Source organism: Muntiacus reevesi, chromosome 11 (genome assembly GCF_963930625.1).
Source record: "Muntiacus reevesi chromosome 11, mMunRee1.1, whole genome shotgun sequence".
Classification (NCBI taxonomy): Eukaryota; Metazoa; Chordata; class Mammalia; order Artiodactyla; family Cervidae; genus Muntiacus; species Muntiacus reevesi.
In genome coordinates this window covers 73,205,527-73,226,377 of record NC_089259.1, presented here as the reverse complement: position 1 = coordinate 73,226,377, position 20,851 = coordinate 73,205,527, and the positions used below count along the sequence as shown (strand labels likewise).

Below are 20,851 nucleotides of genomic sequence, written 5' to 3'. Positions count from 1 at the left end.
ACCTCCAGGCGCCTCTCACGGTCTGTGGGGGGAGGAGACGCTTTCCGCCACACCACGGAGACCACCTCGTGACTCCTAACAGGCACACTGGCAGAGACACCTTCAGGTGAATAAACACAAGCTCCAAGTAGAAAGGAACACACTAGGACATTGAGAACCTCAAAAGAGGATCAGCATGAAATCTCCTCGGGAAAGGAAGAAGTCTTCAAAAGAAACCAGACTGAAAACAGGAACCCTGAGCCACAGAAACCACAGGGACCAGTGGTTTCTCCCAGATAATTCTGGTCTCTTGGTGTGGGGCCACCTCACTGCAGCCCAGACCCATCTGTGTCTCTGGAAAGACCTGGGCATGATATGAAGGATGAAAATATTACTGAATGCCTACAGTTTCCACTGTGAGAGTCCCTCCGGGTCACCTGTGGCAAACAGAAAGAATGTCTTCTACTGGCTGGAGAAAGAGACGAGCTGCAGAAGGACCCAAGGCTCTCAGGGTAACAGGACCCGAGCACAGGAGGGTGTTGCTGAGCACCAGGGACAGCTCTGAGCAGCCCAGGGCAATTAACTAAGTATGTTACTCCCGGAGGAGGGCAGGTGGTGGGGACTGGGCACACTGGGATCTAAAGTCACACGTACGGTCGGGAGGCAAAGCCTGGAGCACCTTGGTCACACACATCATTACATCCAGGCAGATTCTGCAGACTTTTCTCAATCAACAGGTTGTTGAACTCTCACTGAATCTTCTGCTTTTTTTTCTTGTTTTCAGTTAAAGAACTACTCTTAGGGTGTTAGCAGGGATTCTGAAGCTGGGCCGGCCCACGGTGAGAGCCATTTGTCATTCCCACAGGCAACCAAGAACCTGAATCCTGTCCCCATGTGGTGACTCTCCACCTCATGAGCCAATGGAAGCTGGAAATGGCTCCCCATTCTCCATGTGCCAAGGCCTCTATCCCATCACACACACCTGCCCTAGCCTAGGAATTCAGAGTCAGCCACACAAAAGTGCCAGAACTGTACAGGAGCAGCCGTTCCAAGGTAAAACCCCCATGCTGGCCATGACGCAACTGTCATCAGAGCCCATATTTATTTTTAATTTCACAAAGAGTATTCAGTTACACTTGTTACACTTGTAGCAGGGCCCGTTTCCTTTCCACCCTCATTCAGGAAGGCAGAGTAAGAAAATGCAACTTCACAACAAGTAGGAAAGAACTGGCCATTGTCTCGGCCTTTGCAGTCAGATGTTTTATGGGATTTGCCCACAATGCTTAAAGGCACGTTTGTGATTCTGATAACCCAAGACTTGAAGCTGTATTATGGACTGATCGCTGTCCAGAGCCTAAAGCGAAGGTTTACAAGCCTGTTCTGCCTTCCTTCAGGCCCTCCGTGCTTATAAATGACACCTTCCAGTGTCTTAAACTATGAGAGGAAGCTTGCCCCAAATTCTCAGGCTGCTAATGGTTTCACATAAAATGAGCTCCTACAGTTTTATTACCAGCCTGGTGTGAACGCGCAGGTGAGGGGCCACCAGGGAAAGGTGAAGACTCGTCTCTCACTCCTGGCCTCCTGACTTCTCCAGCTCTTCCACTCAGGGTTTCAAATGATGGCTTTAATGCCCAAGGCTGCTGGTGAAGTCAAACAAGCTCTACTATGTTACTTAGAGAAAGTGGGAGTAAGCCACCAAGTCCCTCAGGACAAAGCGGGAATTTGAATTTATTTCCTAACTTTACATTTATGAAGCTGATAAACCACGGATCCCGTACATTTTGACATGACTATACATTTAGTGGGTATCGGTCAATCTGCATGTTGGGAAGTAACTACCAGAAAATGTTCCATTTCACATTTCAATCAGGTAAGCCAGACACCCATTTTGTACATATCATATTGGGTTGTTCAAAAACTTCCTTCGGGTTTTCCCATACACTGATACAGAAAATCCCAAATGAACTTTTTGGCCAACCCAATAAATGATGCCTGTGTCTCACACCACCAAGATCACTCTACGTAGAAAAGAGGTCGTGTCAGCATACAAGCAAAATGTCCTGATGGGTACACTGTCCACTGCACAGTTCAGAACCTCTGCATTCATCTGAAGTTTCAACCACACACCACATGCCAAATGCTGCACTGATGAGCTGATTCTGAAAGAAACCTTTAAAACAGGGCTGATTATCTGAAAATACATGAAATTCACATGTTCAGATATATCTAACTTTGTATGACTATTTCTTACCTCTGAAAGTGATTTATGACAGGCTAAACAGATAAATGGGTAGATGGTATTAATAAATCTAAAAATATTTACATTATTTCTCCTAAGGGAATTAAAAAGCCTAAAACTATACAATTAGGAATAATTTCTCAGTTTTCAAAAGCAGCTGACTAATAAATAATGAATGCTTAGTGGTAGGAGCTGAGGATGTTTCTCAGTACCTTTAAAAAATACAAAAGGCAAATTAACTTTTAAATGTCTAAATGTGAAAACAGTTCAATATGGCAGGCTCTAACTACTTTCAAAACTTAAAAAAAATTTCACATTCAAATAAAACAAAATTCCACATAAATGGCTTATATGTTAAAAAGCCTTCAAAAAACAGCTGAACTCAAAATTCACACACAAAAAGCTTCCCTTTTTAAGACCAAAGTTCTTCTAAGATCGTTTGTCATAGGCTTAGAAGTGGTGAAAACTAAACCAGCTGCCAAAAATTATTTACTTTGTAGCACAAACGACAAAGGATGTAACACCCACTAAGTGACCTGCAGAGAAAATACAAGGTTAATTTATTCTGCATGCTTTCCGTTTTACTTTCTGTTAAAATAATGCTCATCACCATATCCAACTCTTTCTTTGGGCATTTTATCCTAATCAAAAATAGAGGCAAAGGAAGAAACACTGTGGGGAAAATGGGAGTGGCAAGAAACAAACAGATCAGGATTTCTCAGTCAGAAATTTAAGATTAACCCTTTCATTAAGAATAAATCTATGACAAAGAACATCACGAATCCTCTTTTCCTCTCAAACGTGTAGGATTAAAAATTGGATTTATCACAATATACTGTATTCTCAACACGTTTTTATACACACAGTAGCTTTTGGATCTTTTCAGACTCAAAAGCACCAGCTAAGACAGAGCCGGAGTGACTGCAGTGAACCCAGCTCCTGCCAGATAAGCCAGAGCTGCAGACAGTCCTGTGTGAGTGTAGTGACAGCAGACCCGGGTTGTTAGTCCTGAAAATGTGTAAGTTCTTTGTAACTGAAGCTTTGGAATGGCATCTGTCTTAAATTACATCCACCTGGGATTGCGTTCCAACAACCAATATAGGCAGATTACTGGAACTTGAAAACCTCACTTTTTTGGTAATTGACATTTAAACTGTTTGAAGTTTCTCATTAAGGTCTCTTAAGAAATTAACTACAGATGTTGGAAACGAAGTGTAGAGTGCTTAGAGAAATGAAGTCACCTGAAGGCTCCCAGTAACTAGGAGTATTTAAATATAGTAAGTGCCTTGGAAGGAGAGGATGGGCTGGCCTGCGTCACAGGTTGCAGAGCCCTGTTCCTTTTCCTCTATTCGCGTTAGGTGTTCTAGCACATTTTGAATGTAATTAAAGGAAATGAGAGAGGCAAGAAGTTGAAATGACATGGGACTGCCACCTAGACCAGAGCACAGAGTGAAGAACTCACTTGATGGAGGCTGAGACTTGAAACATCTTCACTGCCTCTGGGTTACTGACAGGATGTAAATCTGAAATCCTTGTCTGGTCTTCGAAGCCCCTCACAGCCTGACCCCAACTGGCCAGCTAGCTTCACGTCCAGCCCTGCTGCCACAAGGCACACACACTCTTCACGGACTCGTCTGACGTCCCCGTCTGGGCTCTGCACACGCAGTTCCTCGGCCAGGAAGGCTTTTCCCTCTCATCATCCTTTCAGAGCTGCTCAAAGGTCCACTTCCCTGTGAATGGACCCCAAGTCTTCTGAAGGCACTCTCCCTCTCTTCCCATTTAGACGACACACTTCTTAGAATGAAGTCCCTATCTGACATGAAATGTACCAAATAAAGTACCTCCAGGTGCATGCCATGGAAAAGACCTTTGGGAAATTTTCTCCCATTCCCCCTTCTTAGAGACAGCCTAGGACTTAGCAGGGACATGGTTCTCATTTTTTTCAGGAAAAAGTATAAATGAATGACTGAATAATTAAAAGAGATATGTTAAATGGACTTTTACTTAAAAAGAATACCATTAATATATTATAGAATTTCCTCTTGGAAAAACTGTTCTATGAAGGAAAATACCTTTCCCATTTACCTGCATAATAAAATCAATGAGCCCTGCTAGAAAATGCTTTTGTCCTTACTAAAATAAAAATCAAACTTAAAAACTGAGAGAGAACCACATCAAGCAATAAACCATATGGTTGTGGAGATAAAAAGATAAGTTTCCTCATCCCTCATTAACAACAATCCTGGAAATGCTGTTGTTACTAATTCCTCAAAAACAGTACACTAATTAGTAAAAGGCACCTGTGTCAACAGTCCTATTTCCATTTTTAAAAGTCGTTTCTTCAGCTGATGCCTGGGGTCCTCACTCAGCACATTAGACGTTTGTGGAGCCTACAAACTGCTCATCACGGCTGGTCACTGGCTAGTTGCTAATGCTCAGCGGTTCCCATACACAACAGAACGTGTGGAGCCATCCAGCTGGTTTCAGAAACTTGCAAGCTAGCACTCCACTCCACCGAGGTGCTGCGCTGGGACAGGAATCCGGGAAGGTGGTCCCTTGTCCTCAAGGAGCGTACAGCGCAGTGGGCCTCCCGAATGGGGGGATTCTGCCCCAATCAACCCGTGAGTTCCTTAATTCCGGATGGAGAAGATGATAGACCCTTTTCCAAGAGCAACTCAGTAATTCCAGTGCTGGCCAGGAGTCCACAATCAAAGAGGGAGGTGCACGCTTTCTATGATACCTCACTCCAGCGTGACACCCTGGGGTGCCTGGGGAGGGAGAGGGGAATGATGAGGGGTAGGCAGAAGAAAACGGAAGCAGGAAAATTTCTGAATGAAAGCAATATTGTTTCAGATCCTGCTGAAGTTCCTCCACTGAGCTGAAAGGCCATGGACTTTTTTTTTAATACACCTTCCTGAGGCTGAGTTGAAGAAAAGAAGTGTGAGAAATTTTCCACAGGTGAGAAATTCTGAAATAAACGGAATGTACCTGGGACAGAAACACTGGCTGAGGAGGCGCTTTCGACCACACAGTCTTGGACCGAGGGGGTTCTCCCAGACCCCCGTGCTGGGTCACGAGCACGGACTCCCAGCAAGATCTCGTCTCCCCCTCCCCACAGCTAGCACTGGTAAATGAATCCTGCAGACAAGCAGGCACAGAAGACACCCCCTTTATGCTTTCGAAAACTCTTTCCCAAAAAGGAGAATACTGAGGAGGCTGAAAACAGCCCTGGACTGTGTTCAAAAACTCAAGCCAAGAAAGAACCTTCAGATTTGACATCTTAAATTAGCAGGAATGTTTAGACAAATCTATAATCGAGGAAAACATACATACACCCACACTCACACCAAAAAAGTTTGCCTTTCCACCCTCTCATGTCAAGTGGATAATTAGTAATGAATTCTGTTTACTGTGACCATCTGATGATTTTTTTCACGCAGGAATTTTACATTAAGCGCCTACTATGTGTCAGACATTGTGCAGGGCACAAGCACAGAGGGGTGAAGGCAGAGACTCCAGCTTCGTGGAAGAGACCAAACGTGAAGGAGGTGCACCCATCCACATCCTGAGACCAAACCCAAAGTGTGACAACGGACTAGAGGCCCCGAGGGCGGAAAGGGGGTACGGGCGCACCTGCCTCAGCCAGTGGGGCCGAGGGGAGTGCAGGCGGTGGCTTTATGCATCTATCTTATTTCTTTTTCTTACGTCCCCTGTTTACTGGTGTCCTTACGAGCCAGGTGCTATGCCCAGCGCCCATTTCATTTCATTCTAACCACTCTCTGTGGTATCATGGGCCCCTCTTACAGATGAGGGGACTGGAAGGAGCTGGCTAGTCAGTGGCAAGGCCAGGGCTCTGTCTCAGCTCTGTGGTCTTGGGAAACTGTCTGAACCCCCCTGGTCCTCAAAGCCTTCCTCGCTTAAGGAAGCAAGAGATGGCAATGATGCTGGGATGAGTGTGTGAGAAGGGTGGGAGGAGACGAGAAGCGAGACAGAGAAGGGGTGAGACCAGACACGCCCTGGAGGGCCACAGGAGGCCGCTTGAAGGATGCTAAGCAGTGAAGGGAGATGAACCAGCGTGTGTATTTAAAACTAGTTTGGAGGAAAACACTCAGAGATACCACTCCACACCAGGAGGATGGCGACAATGAAAACAATGGAAAGTAACAAGTGCTGGCGAGGATCCAGAGAAACTGGAACCCTTGTGCACCGCCAGTGGAACCTCCCAGTGGCCAGGGCAGCTGCTGGGGAAAATGGTTCGGTGGTTGCTCTAAAAGTTAAACAGATTTACCACATGACCCAGCAATTACATTCCCAGGTATACATCCAAAAGAATTGAAAACCAGCACTCAAATACTTGTGTATGAATGTTTACAACAGCACCATTCACAACTGTCAAAGGGAAAAACAACTCAAATGTCCATCAACTGATGAATGGATAAATAGAATATGGCATATACCTACAATTCTACAATTAGCATCTAACTATAATGCAATACTGTTCAGCCATAAAGGGGAGCAAAATACTACTCAGCCATAAAGGGGAGCAGAATACTGACACATGATACAGATACAGATGAATCTCAAAAATGTTATTCTAGATGAAAACAGCCAGTCACAAAAGGCCACACACTGCATGACTCCATTTATATGAGATATCCAAAAGAGTAGAAAACAGACTAGTGGTTGCTTGGAGCTGGAATAAGGAGGAATAGGGAGTGACTACTAACAGATACAGGGTTTTCCTTTCAGGTGATGAAAATGTTTTGGAACAGAGATTATAGTTGTACAACACTGTAAATGTATTGCACTGTATACTTTAAAATGGTTAATTTTATATTACGTAAATTTTACCTCAATTTTAAAAAATGGGTTGGAGGGGTGTAAGTGGATGTACAAGACCCCCTTCACAGAGGTCCAGATAAGAGATGACCAACTGAATGGTGACACCGGAGACAAAGAGAGAGAACCACAGGACATTTTTGGAGGCAGACCCAACAAGTCTTGCTAACAGAATATACATCCTAGTACCTATGCAGGCGGCATGTAACATGGGAGGTGATGAGGGAGGTGAGACAGGCAATCAATCACATAGCTACTCCATGAGCTCAAGCCTGAAGCTAGGAGAGTGGATGTAAGCAAAATAATGGCCCCCAAAAACATCCCTGGCCTAACCCCTGGAGCCCAGGAATGTGGTAGGTTACGTCGCAAAGTGGAATTAAGGTTGCTAATCAGATGACCCTGAGATTGGGAGATTAGCCTGGATCATCCAGGCTCAATATAAACACAAACATCCTTGTAAGTGGAAGGATGAGGCAGAGGCGAGAGAACCAGTGAAATGGCAGCCTGAGAAGAATCTGACCCATGGTTGCTGGCTCTTGATAGAGGAAGGGGCCATGAGCCAAAGTATCTGGGCTGCTCTAGAAGCCGGAGGAACAAACGGACCCTCCCTGCAGGCCTCCACAAAGGGGTGCAGCTCCGCTGACACCTTGGTTTCAGCCCACCACAGCCCACTTCAGACTCCTGACTTCCAGAAATGTCAAGGAAAAACTCTGTGCTGTTTTAAGCCACTAAGTTTGTGATAATGTTACAACATCAACAGGAAACCAACACAGTGGGGAAGAGTTGACAGATGAAGAAGGGAATCAACAGACCTGGCAACAGATGGGGCATGGGTGGGAGGAAAGAGGGCGCCCAAGACGCCTGGGAGTTGCACCAGAGATGCCCTTAACGAAGGGACTGAGGGGCGAGAGCTGTTAGAGGGGGCTGAGTTTCAGAGGGAAGGCACAGAGGGCTGCTGCCTTAGAGCCTGGGGAAGGGCGACTTCTAGGAGGAAGTGGCATCTGTGACAGGGCCTGAGTTGAGAGGCAGGGCCTGAGGTGAGAGGCAGGAGGAAGAGTGTGAGCAAATGAGAGCGGGGCGGGACTGGGCGGGTGTGGAGAAGGTGAGGGTTCTGGCCCAATGGCCCAAGGCGAGCAGCGCTGGGAGGAATGCTGGCAAGGTTGAGGAGGGATGAGGTGGCTTGTGCCGCCACTCCGAGGGGTCCAGGCAGCAGATAGCTGGAAGGATCAGGGAATTGATGCTATCTGTGGGGGTGAGTAAGAGGACTGAGGCCAGCTTTAGGAAGCTAGGTAAGAAGCGGGTACCTGAGTGTGAGTGTGGGGCTCCTGATTGTAAGGCTTCTCCCCAGTCTCAGGCACGTCTCCAGGCCCCTGGTGAACCCAGACTGTTCTGTAGCACAGGACAGACTGAAGACCCAGGCTCACAGGCAGGACCTTTGTCCAGAGGACGGGGGAGGTGGGAGGGACACAAGCCTCTCTGATGTCCACACTTGCTTCCCTGGCAGAGGAGAGATTCTCTTTTCCGGCCGACTCTTGCAGGTAGGACATTTGTTAAAATGTACAACACCTGGGAGGGGCGACACACACAACGTTTGCACACTCTGGTTTTGTCAGTCTCTGAGCATCACCGGACTTCCCTGGTGGCTCAGACGGTAAAGAATCCGCCTGCACTGCAGGAGACCTGGGTTGCATCCCTGGGTTGGAGAGACCCCCTGGAGAAGGAAATAGCAACCCGTCCCAGTATTCTCGCCTGGAGAATTCCATGAACAGAAGAGGCTGGCGGGCTACATTCCATGGGGTCGCCAAGAGGCGAACACGACCAAAGGACTAGCACGTTCACTTTCTGGGAATCACTAGGTGAACAGCTGACCACGGGACCTGAGAACACTGGGCTTCGAGCACTGTGGCATTTGCGGGGCAGCCGGGGGCAGGAGGAAACTAGAGAGGGATGGGATAAAAGCAGAAATCACATCTCTCCTTTCCCGAATCATGCTCGCAGATAACACTAATTTAGGACACATGCCTCTTCTTACTCCTGAGTTCTTCTAGGCTCTGTATTCCCACTACACCCCAATTACTTCAGAATCACAACCCCTCTGTACTGGGGCAGTCAGCAGTCACTTGATTAAGGGCTTGGACAGAGCACTCGCCAGAGGTCCCTACTGCAGAGAGAGAGAGGGAAATGGTGAAGACACCTCCTGACCTGAGGATCTAAAGGATGAGGATGAATAACGCACGAACAAACATCTCCCAAGATGGCAGGAGGGAGGAGTACAAATCAACCGGATGCAGGCTGTGCCCCTAAATTTAGGGGAAGCAGAGCTTTTATTATCCTCAATCTCTGGTCAAATTGAACTCAAATGGACCAAAATAACCCATAGCTCAAAAAAGCCGAGTATTTTATATTTCTGAATTCTCCAAAGTCCTCTTGCTTGAGGTCAGTAATTCCTTCCTAGATTACGGAATGTCAGTAGGCAGGAGGCGTCTAGTGCACCCTCTTCATTTTAACTGTGAGAAAATAAGGATCAGTTTAGACAAGGGCCTTGAACGAGGTCAAGGGCTAACAGCAGGGTCAGTGCTGGACTGGAACCCTAGAGGATCTATCCAGGGTCTTCCTGCTCATAACAGAGTTAGAAATCTGATCTTGTAAACGGCTTTTTCTTTTTTGACATTTGTAAGAAAACCCTGAATAGCACCAATAAGAGATATTAAACCAACTCCAATTTTTAGGAGCATGAATACTTTCTCCTTTAATCTGAACTATTTTGTGAAGGCAGAAATCACCCAAGGGTGAACTGTGACTCACTGGTATAATTTAAAGATGTTATCATTGTTTCAAAGAAACCTACTTTAGACTCAAACCCTTAACACCGGGTTTCTGTGCTCCGTCTAAAACTAACAATAGCCAAAGAGTGGCAACAGCCCAAAGGTCTACTGATGGATTCGCAGATAAACAAACCGTGGCAAAGACACGTAATGGGGTATTATCCAGTCTTAAAAAGGAAGGAAATTCTGATTCCCCACAATATGGATGAACCTTCAGGACATTATGCTAAGTGAAATAATCCAGATGCAAAGGACAAACATGGTCTGATTCCATTTACAGGATAATACAGAATAGCCATTCATAAGATAGAACAGCCTTATGGGGAGTGGGGGTAGGGGGATGAGGAGTCACTGTTCAATGGGTACAGGGTTTCAGTCTTGGATGAGGAAAAGACTCCGGAGATGGATGGTGGTGATGGTTGTGGGGAAAAAAAAAAGCGTACTTAATGCCACTGAACTGTACACTTAAAAGTGCTTAAAATGGTAAATTTATGTTATGTATATTTTTACCACAATAAAAAAAGGCACTAATCTCCAGATGCAGTATCTTTCATCCAGCAAATCTGTATCGCGCATTTACTGGGGGCCAGGAACTGCTTCAGGGCCAAGGTACACAGCAGTGGGATAAAAAGACCAAGTCCGTGTTCTCAGGAACACGGAGGCTGCGGGTGAGGGGCAGACAAGCAGCAGACAGACAAGCATACAACAGGACAGGTGGAAGTGGGTGCAATGGAGAATGACACTCAGCGGGGTGAGGCGGAGGGAGTGTGGCGGGCGAGGGTGGGCTTCGCTGGGAAAGACCCCTCCGAGGGCGGCGTCTGAGCAGACTTAAAGGGACAGTGCTGCGGGCTGACCCACAACCCCAAGCAGCCGGAAGGGGCAAGAGGAGGGAGGGGGCAATAAAGCAGCCCAGAGCTACTTCTTAAATGTCTCCTAAACTGTCAAAGGGACCGTTTATAGGTCAGTATAGAAAGAAATATGCCTTCTACATCTATGTGTCTTTCATTCACCTTAAAATGAATTCTCCGATCTTTTACTAAGATGCATTTGCCTCTCAGGAGGCAACTTAAATCGCTCATTGTTAGAGCGCCCTCCAGTGTCTCCGTATGAAAACAGCATCTGGCAAGGATTTTATTATTTTTTTTCCCTCCGAAATTTTGCTATTTGGCCAAAAAGTAAAGTAGGCATATCATCCTGCTCACAAAGAATACTGTGAGATTAAGTAAGACAACAAGTCAAGTGGAAGTGCTTTAAAATAAGCCTGCTCTACCTGTAAGGTTGTGCAACGTATACATATGCATGATATGATGTAAAATGACTGTATAAACTTTTAAAAGGTTCATGTTTTAAAATACACATTTTTTTTTTTTTAGAAATGTAGAACTTTCAGCTAAAAGGAAAACACAATCTACCACTAATTTTAACACTAATTTTACTAGGAGTGGCAAGTGCTATCTTTAAAATTTTTCAGTATTTTGGGGTTCTAAATATCAATATTTGAAGAGACCTGCATATACTTACAGAGAATTTTGGTCACTCAGCTTTCTCGGTCAGAAATACAGCATGGGGTAAATGATGGTTACATTTTACATTTTGGAGTATAAACTTTAGGAACTTTTACTTTGCATTTATGTGTATAGCTTATACATTATATACAATCCCACACAAAGTTTGTCAAAGAGACTGAAATCATACTATATGTATAGTTTTATAAACTCTTTTTGACATTTATCAATTTACTGTGGGAAATTTTTTTGTTAAAAAAAAAGAATAAGGCATGGGGAAACAGTTCAGACAGACTTGTTCACATCAAGCAGCCTATTAAAATGGAATCCTTACTTTCTCATGGAAATTGGTTTTGGTTCCTTTATTATGGAATCAAGCACTTTGGTCAGTCTCAAAGCTTTAAGAGGAAGACCTTACATGCAGTGTAGTTCTGAAAAGAACTAGTAGAAGTTTAACTACATGGCCGTTTACAGAAACACTTGTAGGCTGGGTCAGTGTGACGCTGAGGCTCCAGAGGGAAAAGTCTCCAGTGGTTATAGTCAGGAGGCAGGCTTCTTTCCAGACCGGGCACTGCCAGCTGTCTGACCAGTAAGAGCCTGTGCAAGAGCCTACTGATGCCAAGGAAAATAGGCAAGTAAGCCTCCAAAAGACATACTGCAATCCTGGTATATATAGCACCATTTCTGGAGGGCAATCTGACAACAAAGGCTTAAGGATCAAAAGGCTTAAGACACGCATACTCTTTCACCCAGCAAGTTCACACACAGAAAATCACCTCCAAGAACTTAAGTAAGGGGAGCCACAGAAACCTGGATATAGGGACATTTATCCGTGCATTTCTTAAAGAAAAAAACAAACTTGTAAATAGACACAATGAACAACTGCAGCTATATACAGAGAAATAAATATGTGATGGCTGTGGAACAATAGTAAACACCAATGCTCAAAGATTAGTGCGTGTCAGTCACGTGCCCAGTCATGTCTGACTCTTTGCCATCCCAAGGACTGCAGTTTGCTGGGCTGCTCTGTCCATGAAATTTTCCAGGCAAGAATACTGGGGTAGGTTGCCATTTCCTACTTCAGGAGATCCTAAATTTTAACCGAAACATAAAATGAAAGCAACTAAATAAAAAGTCATCTTAAATCTGGCCTATAATTGAAAAAGGAAGGAAAGGAGGGAGGAAGAACAGAAAATGAGACAAAGGAGGGAAGGAAAGAAAGAAGGAAGGAGGCGGGACTTCCCTGGTGGTCCAGTGGTTAAGAATCCTCTTTGCAACGCAGGGGACATGGGTTGGATTCCCGGTCGGGGAACTAAGATCCTACATGCTGCGGAGCAACCAAGCGCGTACACCATGACTAGAGAATCCTTAAGAAAGATCCTGTGCGCAGCAACCAATGCAGCCAAATAAAGAAGGAAGGAAGAAAGGAACCTCAATTCCGGGACCCACTTATTGTCTACATCATTCAAATGAATTATTTAATTGATAAAGTATCTTCAAGTAACAACAGGAAATAAATTAAAACTTTTATGAATTAGAATGGATTTAAATGTACACCCAAGTGACCTACATGAAAACACAAGTACTATTTCTTTGGAATTTTCTTTATTGATTAGTAAAGTTTTAAACTGCCAAGATCATGAGCAAAGCACAGAGGAATAAGTAAGTAACATGTAACAACAGAACACAGCCCAGCTGCATTCAGAGGCAAGAAAGCAGTTTTGTTTTAACAATTAACAACTCTTCCAGTCTTAAAATGTTCATCAGGCCCACCAACAGCCACTCCCCAAGGAGCCCAGCTTTCTTCTCCGTCTTCCTAAAATCTCAGCCACATGCACCTGTGGGCTTCCCCACAGGGAATCAGTCATGCATAAAACGGCAGCTCCTACAGAGCGGTCACTGCAACTTTTAGTTAAGGAAACTGTGGCGAGAGGCTGTTTTCAGAAATTACATCCATCAGACCTTGGCTGTTGCAAAGCCATCGCTGGAGAAAATAACCACTTCAGGTAAAGTGCCGATGCTCAGCGGTGTCAGCCACCCCAGACGCTACCTCACTGAACGTGTGAGGCTCAACTACAGCCAAGCTTACACGCTCACCTTCTCAGACTCCGATGTAACTTCAGAGAATACCCATCATCAATGCCCCAGAATGAAGTGCTTGTGGCATTCAAACATTCTGCGAAGCAGGAGCACTCAGGAGAGTTCCCTGAGAGGACAGAGACCTCGGTGGCTACAGTTATTCAGAGTAGAGTAAAGAGAAGCACATGTGATGAAAGTGTCCTCCACTCCTTTCTGGATCCACAGGGCCTGGGGGTGAGCAGGTGAAGGATTTTCAGTTCACCTTCTGATTCCAGCCTTTCCTCCCTACCCTCAGCCTCTCCCTGGGCCACCTAGTGTCCTTCCTCTCAGTCTGCACCCACACAGATGGTTATAGCCCACAGCAAAACTCTATAGCAAGTGTACAAATGACACAATGGGAGTGGAAGCCCTACACAGCTGGAATGGGTCCACCAGCGAAGCTTATGCTAATCCGCAGACTTGGCACAGCCTTGCTGGCGCGCAGCCCCTGGCTGGGAATTTCCCTCCAGCGACATCTGCTCCAGGAGGCACCACCCACGTGCATGTGCATCTTCCAGTACAGGCCGCTGAGCTACCACTTTCAGCTCTTGTCACCAGCTTGGTTACTGCCCACTAGTTCTGACTCTGGTTTTACCTCATTTCCCACCAACTCCTCTGTCCAGGCCACGGGCATGCCCCCTGCCCCCAGGCTTTGCCTGGTCTATCTACCCTCTTAGGGTATTTCCTATTTCCTCAGAGTCGCTCACCTCTTCTCTGCAGCCCTACTCCTAGCAGAGGCTCTTTTTTCTCAAAAAAAAAAAAAAAAAAGCACTCCAAATACTCTTTCCCATCCCATTCTTTTAGTTGCTTAATCATGTCTTACTCTTTGTGACCCAATGGACCGCAGTCCACCCATCCCATTCTTTTAGGGGGCCATTCTAGAAGGCTCTAGCTCCAATTCTTGGACCTCTGGTTTACCATCTTAGATCATCTTTACTCAATCCTTCAGCCCTTCCTTTCTCTATCTCTAGGGTAAATAACCATCCTTCTTTGCCTGAAACAGGGAAGCTTTGTGGAATATGGGACCTTCAATGCAAAAACCAGGACAGCAGTCCTAGGCAAGTTGAGATAGTTGGTCCCCCTATCTCCCTGAACTACTTAAAGTTTCTTTCTGCCTCATAACCCAAGACATCATTTTTTATTTACAGCATCCCATTTAGCTTCTCACTATGCATTTCTAAAGTCAATTTCTAATGATGCCGACAAATATTTAAAAATACCTAACACTTCGCATTGAGCTTTTAATACCAAGTCAAGTGACAAAGTACACATATTCTTATTCTGAGTTCTTTTCAAAATGCTCATTCAAAAGTTTGTTCTTTTTAACCCCGGCCTCCTTTTTACCATTCTTTCTACAAAGGCTTTTCCCCTTGCTCTCTCACTGCTTCCATTCTTCTATGCCCTACAGTTTCTCCCCTCTGCACTCTTCTTCTCCCATCTCCACCCTCCATTTGAGTGGTTATTAAAAGATCAAATTAAACCCAAGCTAAGTGGAAGACTTGGAAAAGACCCTGATGCTGGGAGGGACTGGGGGCAGGAGAAGGGGACGACAGAGGATGAGATGTCTGGATGGCATCACCGACTCGATGGACATGAGTTTGAGTAAACTCCGGGAGTTGGTGATGGACAAGGCCTGGTGAGCTGCAATTCATGGGGTCACAAAGAGTCGGACACGACTGAGCGGCTGAACTGAAGTTGAAGACAGAAAATAATAAATATTGGAACAGAAATCAATGAGATTGAACACAGAAGAACAATAGGGGAAAATCTATAAAACCAAAAACAGTTCTTTAAAAAGATCAATAAACCGAAAACTCTAGCCAGACTGATCCAGCAAAAAGCAGAGAAAAAAGGACTACAAATATCAGGGAGAGAGAGCAAGTCACTACTGACAATATGAACATGAAAAAGATGATAGGGTTGGAGGCAGGAGTGAGGATTAATTGCAAAAGGGCTCAAGAGAACATAGGGGATGGTAGAAATTCAGGGGTGATCTAACTGGATCATGGGGATGGGCTGCACAATTCTGTATTCAAGAATTATTGCATATAATACTCTTACCAGCTGCTTTACTATTATCAAGGTTCTGGGACATTCGAAGCTTGATTTTCTAGACGCTAGAGTAAATCACCTTACTGATAATAAAGTAAGGAATGCTGCCCTTAAAGGGACCAACAGCAGCCAAACTTTTGTTATGATCCAAAGGGATATTTCCACAAATGATAATTTAGAAAAAATGGCTAAAGAACCCCAATAACTGTCCTCAGAAGAAGGAAAACAAATCTGGAAATTACCCAACTGTTGGTTTGATAAAGAGAAAGTTCTGGTTTGGACAAAACAACAACCCAGTCCTACCAGAGATGGTAAAGTTCCCACTTCTCACCCCCATACATGCATTAAACCACTGGTCTACTGACAAACGATGGAGAAGGAGATGGCAACCCACTCCAGTATTCTTGCCCGGAGAATTCCATGGACAGTGGAGCCTGGGGCTGCAAAGAGTCGAACACGACTAAGTGACTACACAGCAACAGCTGACAAATAGCCCTCATGAATCAACACTGGTGGCGAAACATTAATAAGACCACAAAAGGTGTCCGCCTCACGTGTTACACAGTCCAAAGTACAATCCAGGGAAGCCGTTCTTACTGCTCCCAGATATCTTAACCTGTTTACTGAACCATCTGAAGTCTGGCAAATGAATTTTATACATTTACTCCATCTAGTGGATATAAATGTGTTTCAGTCATGGCCTGTATGTTTCCCACTGGACCGAAGGCTTCTCCTGCAGGATTCCTCTCAAACTTCATAGTAATTGAAGAATCCATTTTTACTGGCCAGGCACTTCAACAAGTATGTGCTGTCTGCCTGGTTTTACAACACTTTCATTGTACTTGCCACCCTCAATCATCTTGTTTAAACACACTGACATCACTATTAAGACTCAATTGGCAAAATCTGTAGAGACTCTCTAACTATTTCAGCCAAAAGTATTCCATTGATATTTCTAAATCTCAGCTCCACCCCTTTGGAATTCATAAACTCGCATCCTTTGGAAAAGTCACAGGATGTCCAATACACTTGACTCCTGCTTCTTTTAACCCACAGCTGATAAAAGCAGAGATACTCCAATATTGCAAAGGCCTAACTGGTGCTGTTAAAAGTAGCCATGTTTTGGTAGAACAATCTTTTCACAGTGTGCCCTCAAGAAATGAAGACCTTAAGCATCACACACTGATTGCAACCTGGAGATTTCATCTTTTGGAAAAGACACCGCCAGAACTCTCTTCAATCTCACCGGAAAGGCCCCTATCAAATACTGCTAACCAACCACTGTGCCACCAAACTCCAAGGAATAGACTCCTGGATTCATGTGACACCCCTGAAGAAAGTTCAAATTCTGACTGGAACTGTGTGTCATCTGGTGACCTGAAAGCAGATATTCCAGAATTGAAGCAGATAACAACTGATAAGACAGCTTTCTATATAAATATAATACGTAAAACAATCATATCATAAAAAAGAAGAAAAGGGAACAGAACTATATAAATGTAACATTTCTCTATTTTCTGGAGTTAAGTCAGTATAAATCAAAAGTAGATTCTGGTAAGTTATGTATGGTAATATACAAACAATTAAATATTATCCAGTCATAGGAAGGAACGGAGTTCCAATACATGCTACACCATGGAAGACTCTTGAAAACATTATGCTAAGTGAAATGAGCCAGAAACAAAATGACAAATATTGTGTGATTCCACTTAAATGAAATACCTAAAAGAGGCAAAGAGACAGAAAGTAGATTAGAGAATACCAGGTCCTGGGGAATGAGGAGTTAATAAGTACAGAGTTTCTGTTTGGAGTGATGAAAAAACTGGGGGGATAATGATGATGTCTGCAAAGCACTGTGAATATGATAATGCCACTAAACTGTACACTTAAAATAGTTAAGATGGCAAAGCTTGTTATATATATTTTACCACAATTTTTTAAAGAGGCATATGGTAAGCCTGAGGGCAACCACTAAAAAAATAGTGAAAAAAATCATTAAAGAAATAAAAAATATCATGTAAGAAAATATTCACTTAATGCAAAAGAAAGCAACAGTAAAAGAATATAAGGACAAAAAAGAGAGGAAACATATTATAGAAACCAATACCAAATAAATAATTACAAGAAAGGAAAACTACAGACTAACGTCACTCATGAATATAGATGTAAAACCCTCAAAAAATATTCACAAATCAAATCCAATAATGTATACATAAAAAGAACTATAGGCCATGACCAAGTGGGATTTATTCCAGGTATACAAGGCTAGCCCAATATTCAGAAATCAGTTAATATAATCTGCCACATCAACAGGCTAAAGAAGAAAAATCATATGATCATATCAATTGGTTACAGAAAAAGAACTTGACAAAATTCAACAATGATTCATGTAAAAAAAAAAAAAAAAAAAAAAAACAAGCCTCAGTAAATGGGGAATAAAAACCATCTATAGAACATATACAATTAACATCAAACTTAACAGTGGGAAACTGGATGCTTTCCCCAAGACTGGGACCAAGGCAAACAGGAGTCTCATCACTCCTATTTAACGTCTTAGTAAAACCATTAGCTAGTGCAACTAGACAAGAAAAGGGAAAAGAGAATCTTACTCTGTTACAAATGTATGAAATCACCTCACTGAAAGGGCTGGGAAGAAAAGGTGCTAACCCAAGTAACTGTGGAAATGAGTGGAATCTCTATGACTAAAGAGAAAGGAACTGTACCTAAGCCCTGGACTTTAGTTGATGAAGTCTTTCCCCAAGGAGTACGGTCTAACGAGTCAAACACTGCTACATGGACACTGAAATTTAACAATTGAGTGACTGGATAGCATATGGTGGGAGCCAGGTTTCTCACTGTTGGGGTGAAAATTAACAAACAAGCCAGGTGAGGAGGCTAGAATGATCCATGTGGTAATGAATTAGAATATAGTATGAACTCACGTTTAGCTTAATATAGATTAGATGGTTACATGAGAAATATTTCTAGATGTGTATATATGTATGGATTACTATTCATGTTATTTCTTTGCTCTGCCAGCTGAGAGATTTAAAAGACACTCCTAGCAATAGCACATCTGCCCGTGGGCAGTTATGTGCCCCCAATATGAGGGCAGGGTATTTCTGTAAATTGGGCCGTAGCAGCAGAGAGCTGCTGGGCTGGAGAGAGAAAGGGCAGGGAAGCAGCAGGGACACCACAGCAACAGAGAAAAACTCTGGAGGGTCGGGAAGAGGGTTCAATAACTGCCTATCCGCAACACTGCTGATGCTCTAAAGACAGAAAAGCCACCAGGAGCCAGTCCACCGGCTTGAAGCGGAAGTGCTAGACAACTGGGATAGAAAGGAAAACAGCTCCAGGCAGACTTCTCTAAGCTGACCTTGGGCACATTTACTTTTCCCATCCCCTTGTGTTCTGAAGGCGCCAGGACCCACAGAATTTAACCTGGGAAGGGCTCTGCATGAAAGCCCGCTCCCATGGCCTTGGTGGGGTGTCTAAGAGTGCTGAGAATGGGCCAGTGTGCTAAGAGGAATGTAGTGCATTGTGAGCTGAGCCCCAGGAGCCTTAGAAGTCAGTGGCGGGGGTGTGGTCACTGGAGGTCACAGAAGTTGGTCCCTTCATAGGCCAGAAAAGGACTTTCTGGAAGGGTCTGAGTACACCCCTTCAGGGGCTCCTCTGGCTTCACTGCTGACCCCAGAACCCAGAGACATAACCAAGCCAGGAACTAGGAAAAGGGAAGGTGGGACGGACAAGCCAGGTGGCTCCTGGCAGGGAACACCAGGGAGTCAGGAAGCACGGAGCAAGCAGATGTAATCAAGTTCCAGAGCAGGAGCCTTGATTTGGTTTCTGAACCCAACTCTGCCATTCTCTGCTTTGAGAGTCAGTCAGCCTCTGTGAGCCTTGGTTTCCTCATCTTTATAAATGAGTCACCCAGCTTCTTCCCATGGTGATCAGGGAACAGAATGAGGTCATATATGTGCATGTAATTGGCAAACAAGCAAATCTCAACCAGCGATTCTCAAGGCGTCATCTGAGGACACCTGGGGTGGGGAGGCGGCAACCTGAGACCCTGTGAAAGGGTCTTCGAGGTCTTCCCTTCTCCAACTGGCTTCTGCATGAGCCTGGAAATTTCTGGGTAAACTTTCTCCAAGACACGTGATATGCGACTCCAATTGTCCTTAATTAAACTGAAGAGATTTTTTTTAAAACATAAAACCACGCCACTATTCTTTTTTTTAAATATTTTTCATTAAAGATGCAATCTGCGTTCCATTTAAACGGATTTGTGACTTTTAAATTCCTCATGCCGTTAAAAAAAAATTCAACAGATATAAGCAAAAACTCTTCGGGGTCTTCGATAATTTCTCAGCGTGTAAAGGGGTCCTGAGACCGAACAGTTTGGGAACCGCTGCGTAAACAACCAGGTGAGGCGAGCCGCCTCTCAGAGGCCGGCTCCCGGCCCTACGTTCAGGGCTTCCCTGTGTGGGGCCGCGAGTTTTGTTTTCTGGGTTTGCGAGGTCAGACGTTTGTACCCATTTTCCGGACTCAGGCAACGGCCCTCCCCGACTGAGGCACGGACACTGTGGGGGGTGGGGCGACCCCCGCGGGGCGCTGGCGACCTTGGCAAAGGTCGAGCACGCGCGCTCGGGAGGCTCACGGCGCTCGCGGCCCGCGGGGCTTCCCGCCAAGGGCCGAGGAAGCCGCGCCTGCGCAGCGCGGAGCCGAACGCCGACCACAGCGAGCGCGGCCGAGCGGCGGGGGAGTGGGGACCTGCACTCACAGCCTAGGCAGCGCCGCCGCCGCCGCCGCCGTCGCTCCTCGCGCCGCCCTCCTCAGCAGACGCTGCGCCATCTTCCCAACGCGCGCGCCCCGCCCTCGCCCTGTCCGTCTCCACTTCGTCCCGCCCCTCTCCACGCCCCGCCCACTCCCCCGCAAGCCACGCCCCCGCGCTCTGCGCACCTGCCCTCGGGCTGTCAGAGCTTCCAGAGCTTTCAGTTCAGTCTAACCGCTCAGTCGTGTCCGACTCTTTGCGACCCCATGGACTGCAGCACGCCAGACCTTCCTGTCCATCACCAACTCCCGGAGTTTACTCAGACTCCCGTCCATTGAGTCGGTGATGTCATCCAACCATCCCGTCCTCTGTCGTCTCTTCTGCCTTCAATCTTTCCCAGCACCAGCATCTTTTCAAATGAGTCAACTCTTTGCGTTGGAGTTTCAGCTTCAACATCAGTCCTTCCAATGAACATTCAGGACTGATGCCTCCTTTAGGATGGACTGGCTGGATCTCCTTACAATCC

At 45.1% G+C, this 20,851-nt stretch overlaps 1 protein-coding gene across 3 annotated transcripts in view; it reads right to left on the bottom strand.

The window, feature by feature from the left end:
• Window positions 1-20,442, bottom strand: part of CLYBL (citramalyl-CoA lyase) — a 221,313-nt gene extending 200,871 nt beyond the window's left edge. For all 3 annotated transcript variants that reach the window (XM_065902225.1, XM_065902224.1, XM_065902223.1), the window contains exon 1: window positions 20,335-20,442. In XM_065902225.1, the coding sequence (XP_065758297.1) occupies window positions 20,335-20,405 (71 nt within the window). In that variant the 5' untranslated portion in view covers window positions 20,406-20,442. The remainder of the gene's footprint in view (window positions 1-20,334) is intronic.
• Window positions 20,443-20,851: the final 409 nt, after the last annotated feature.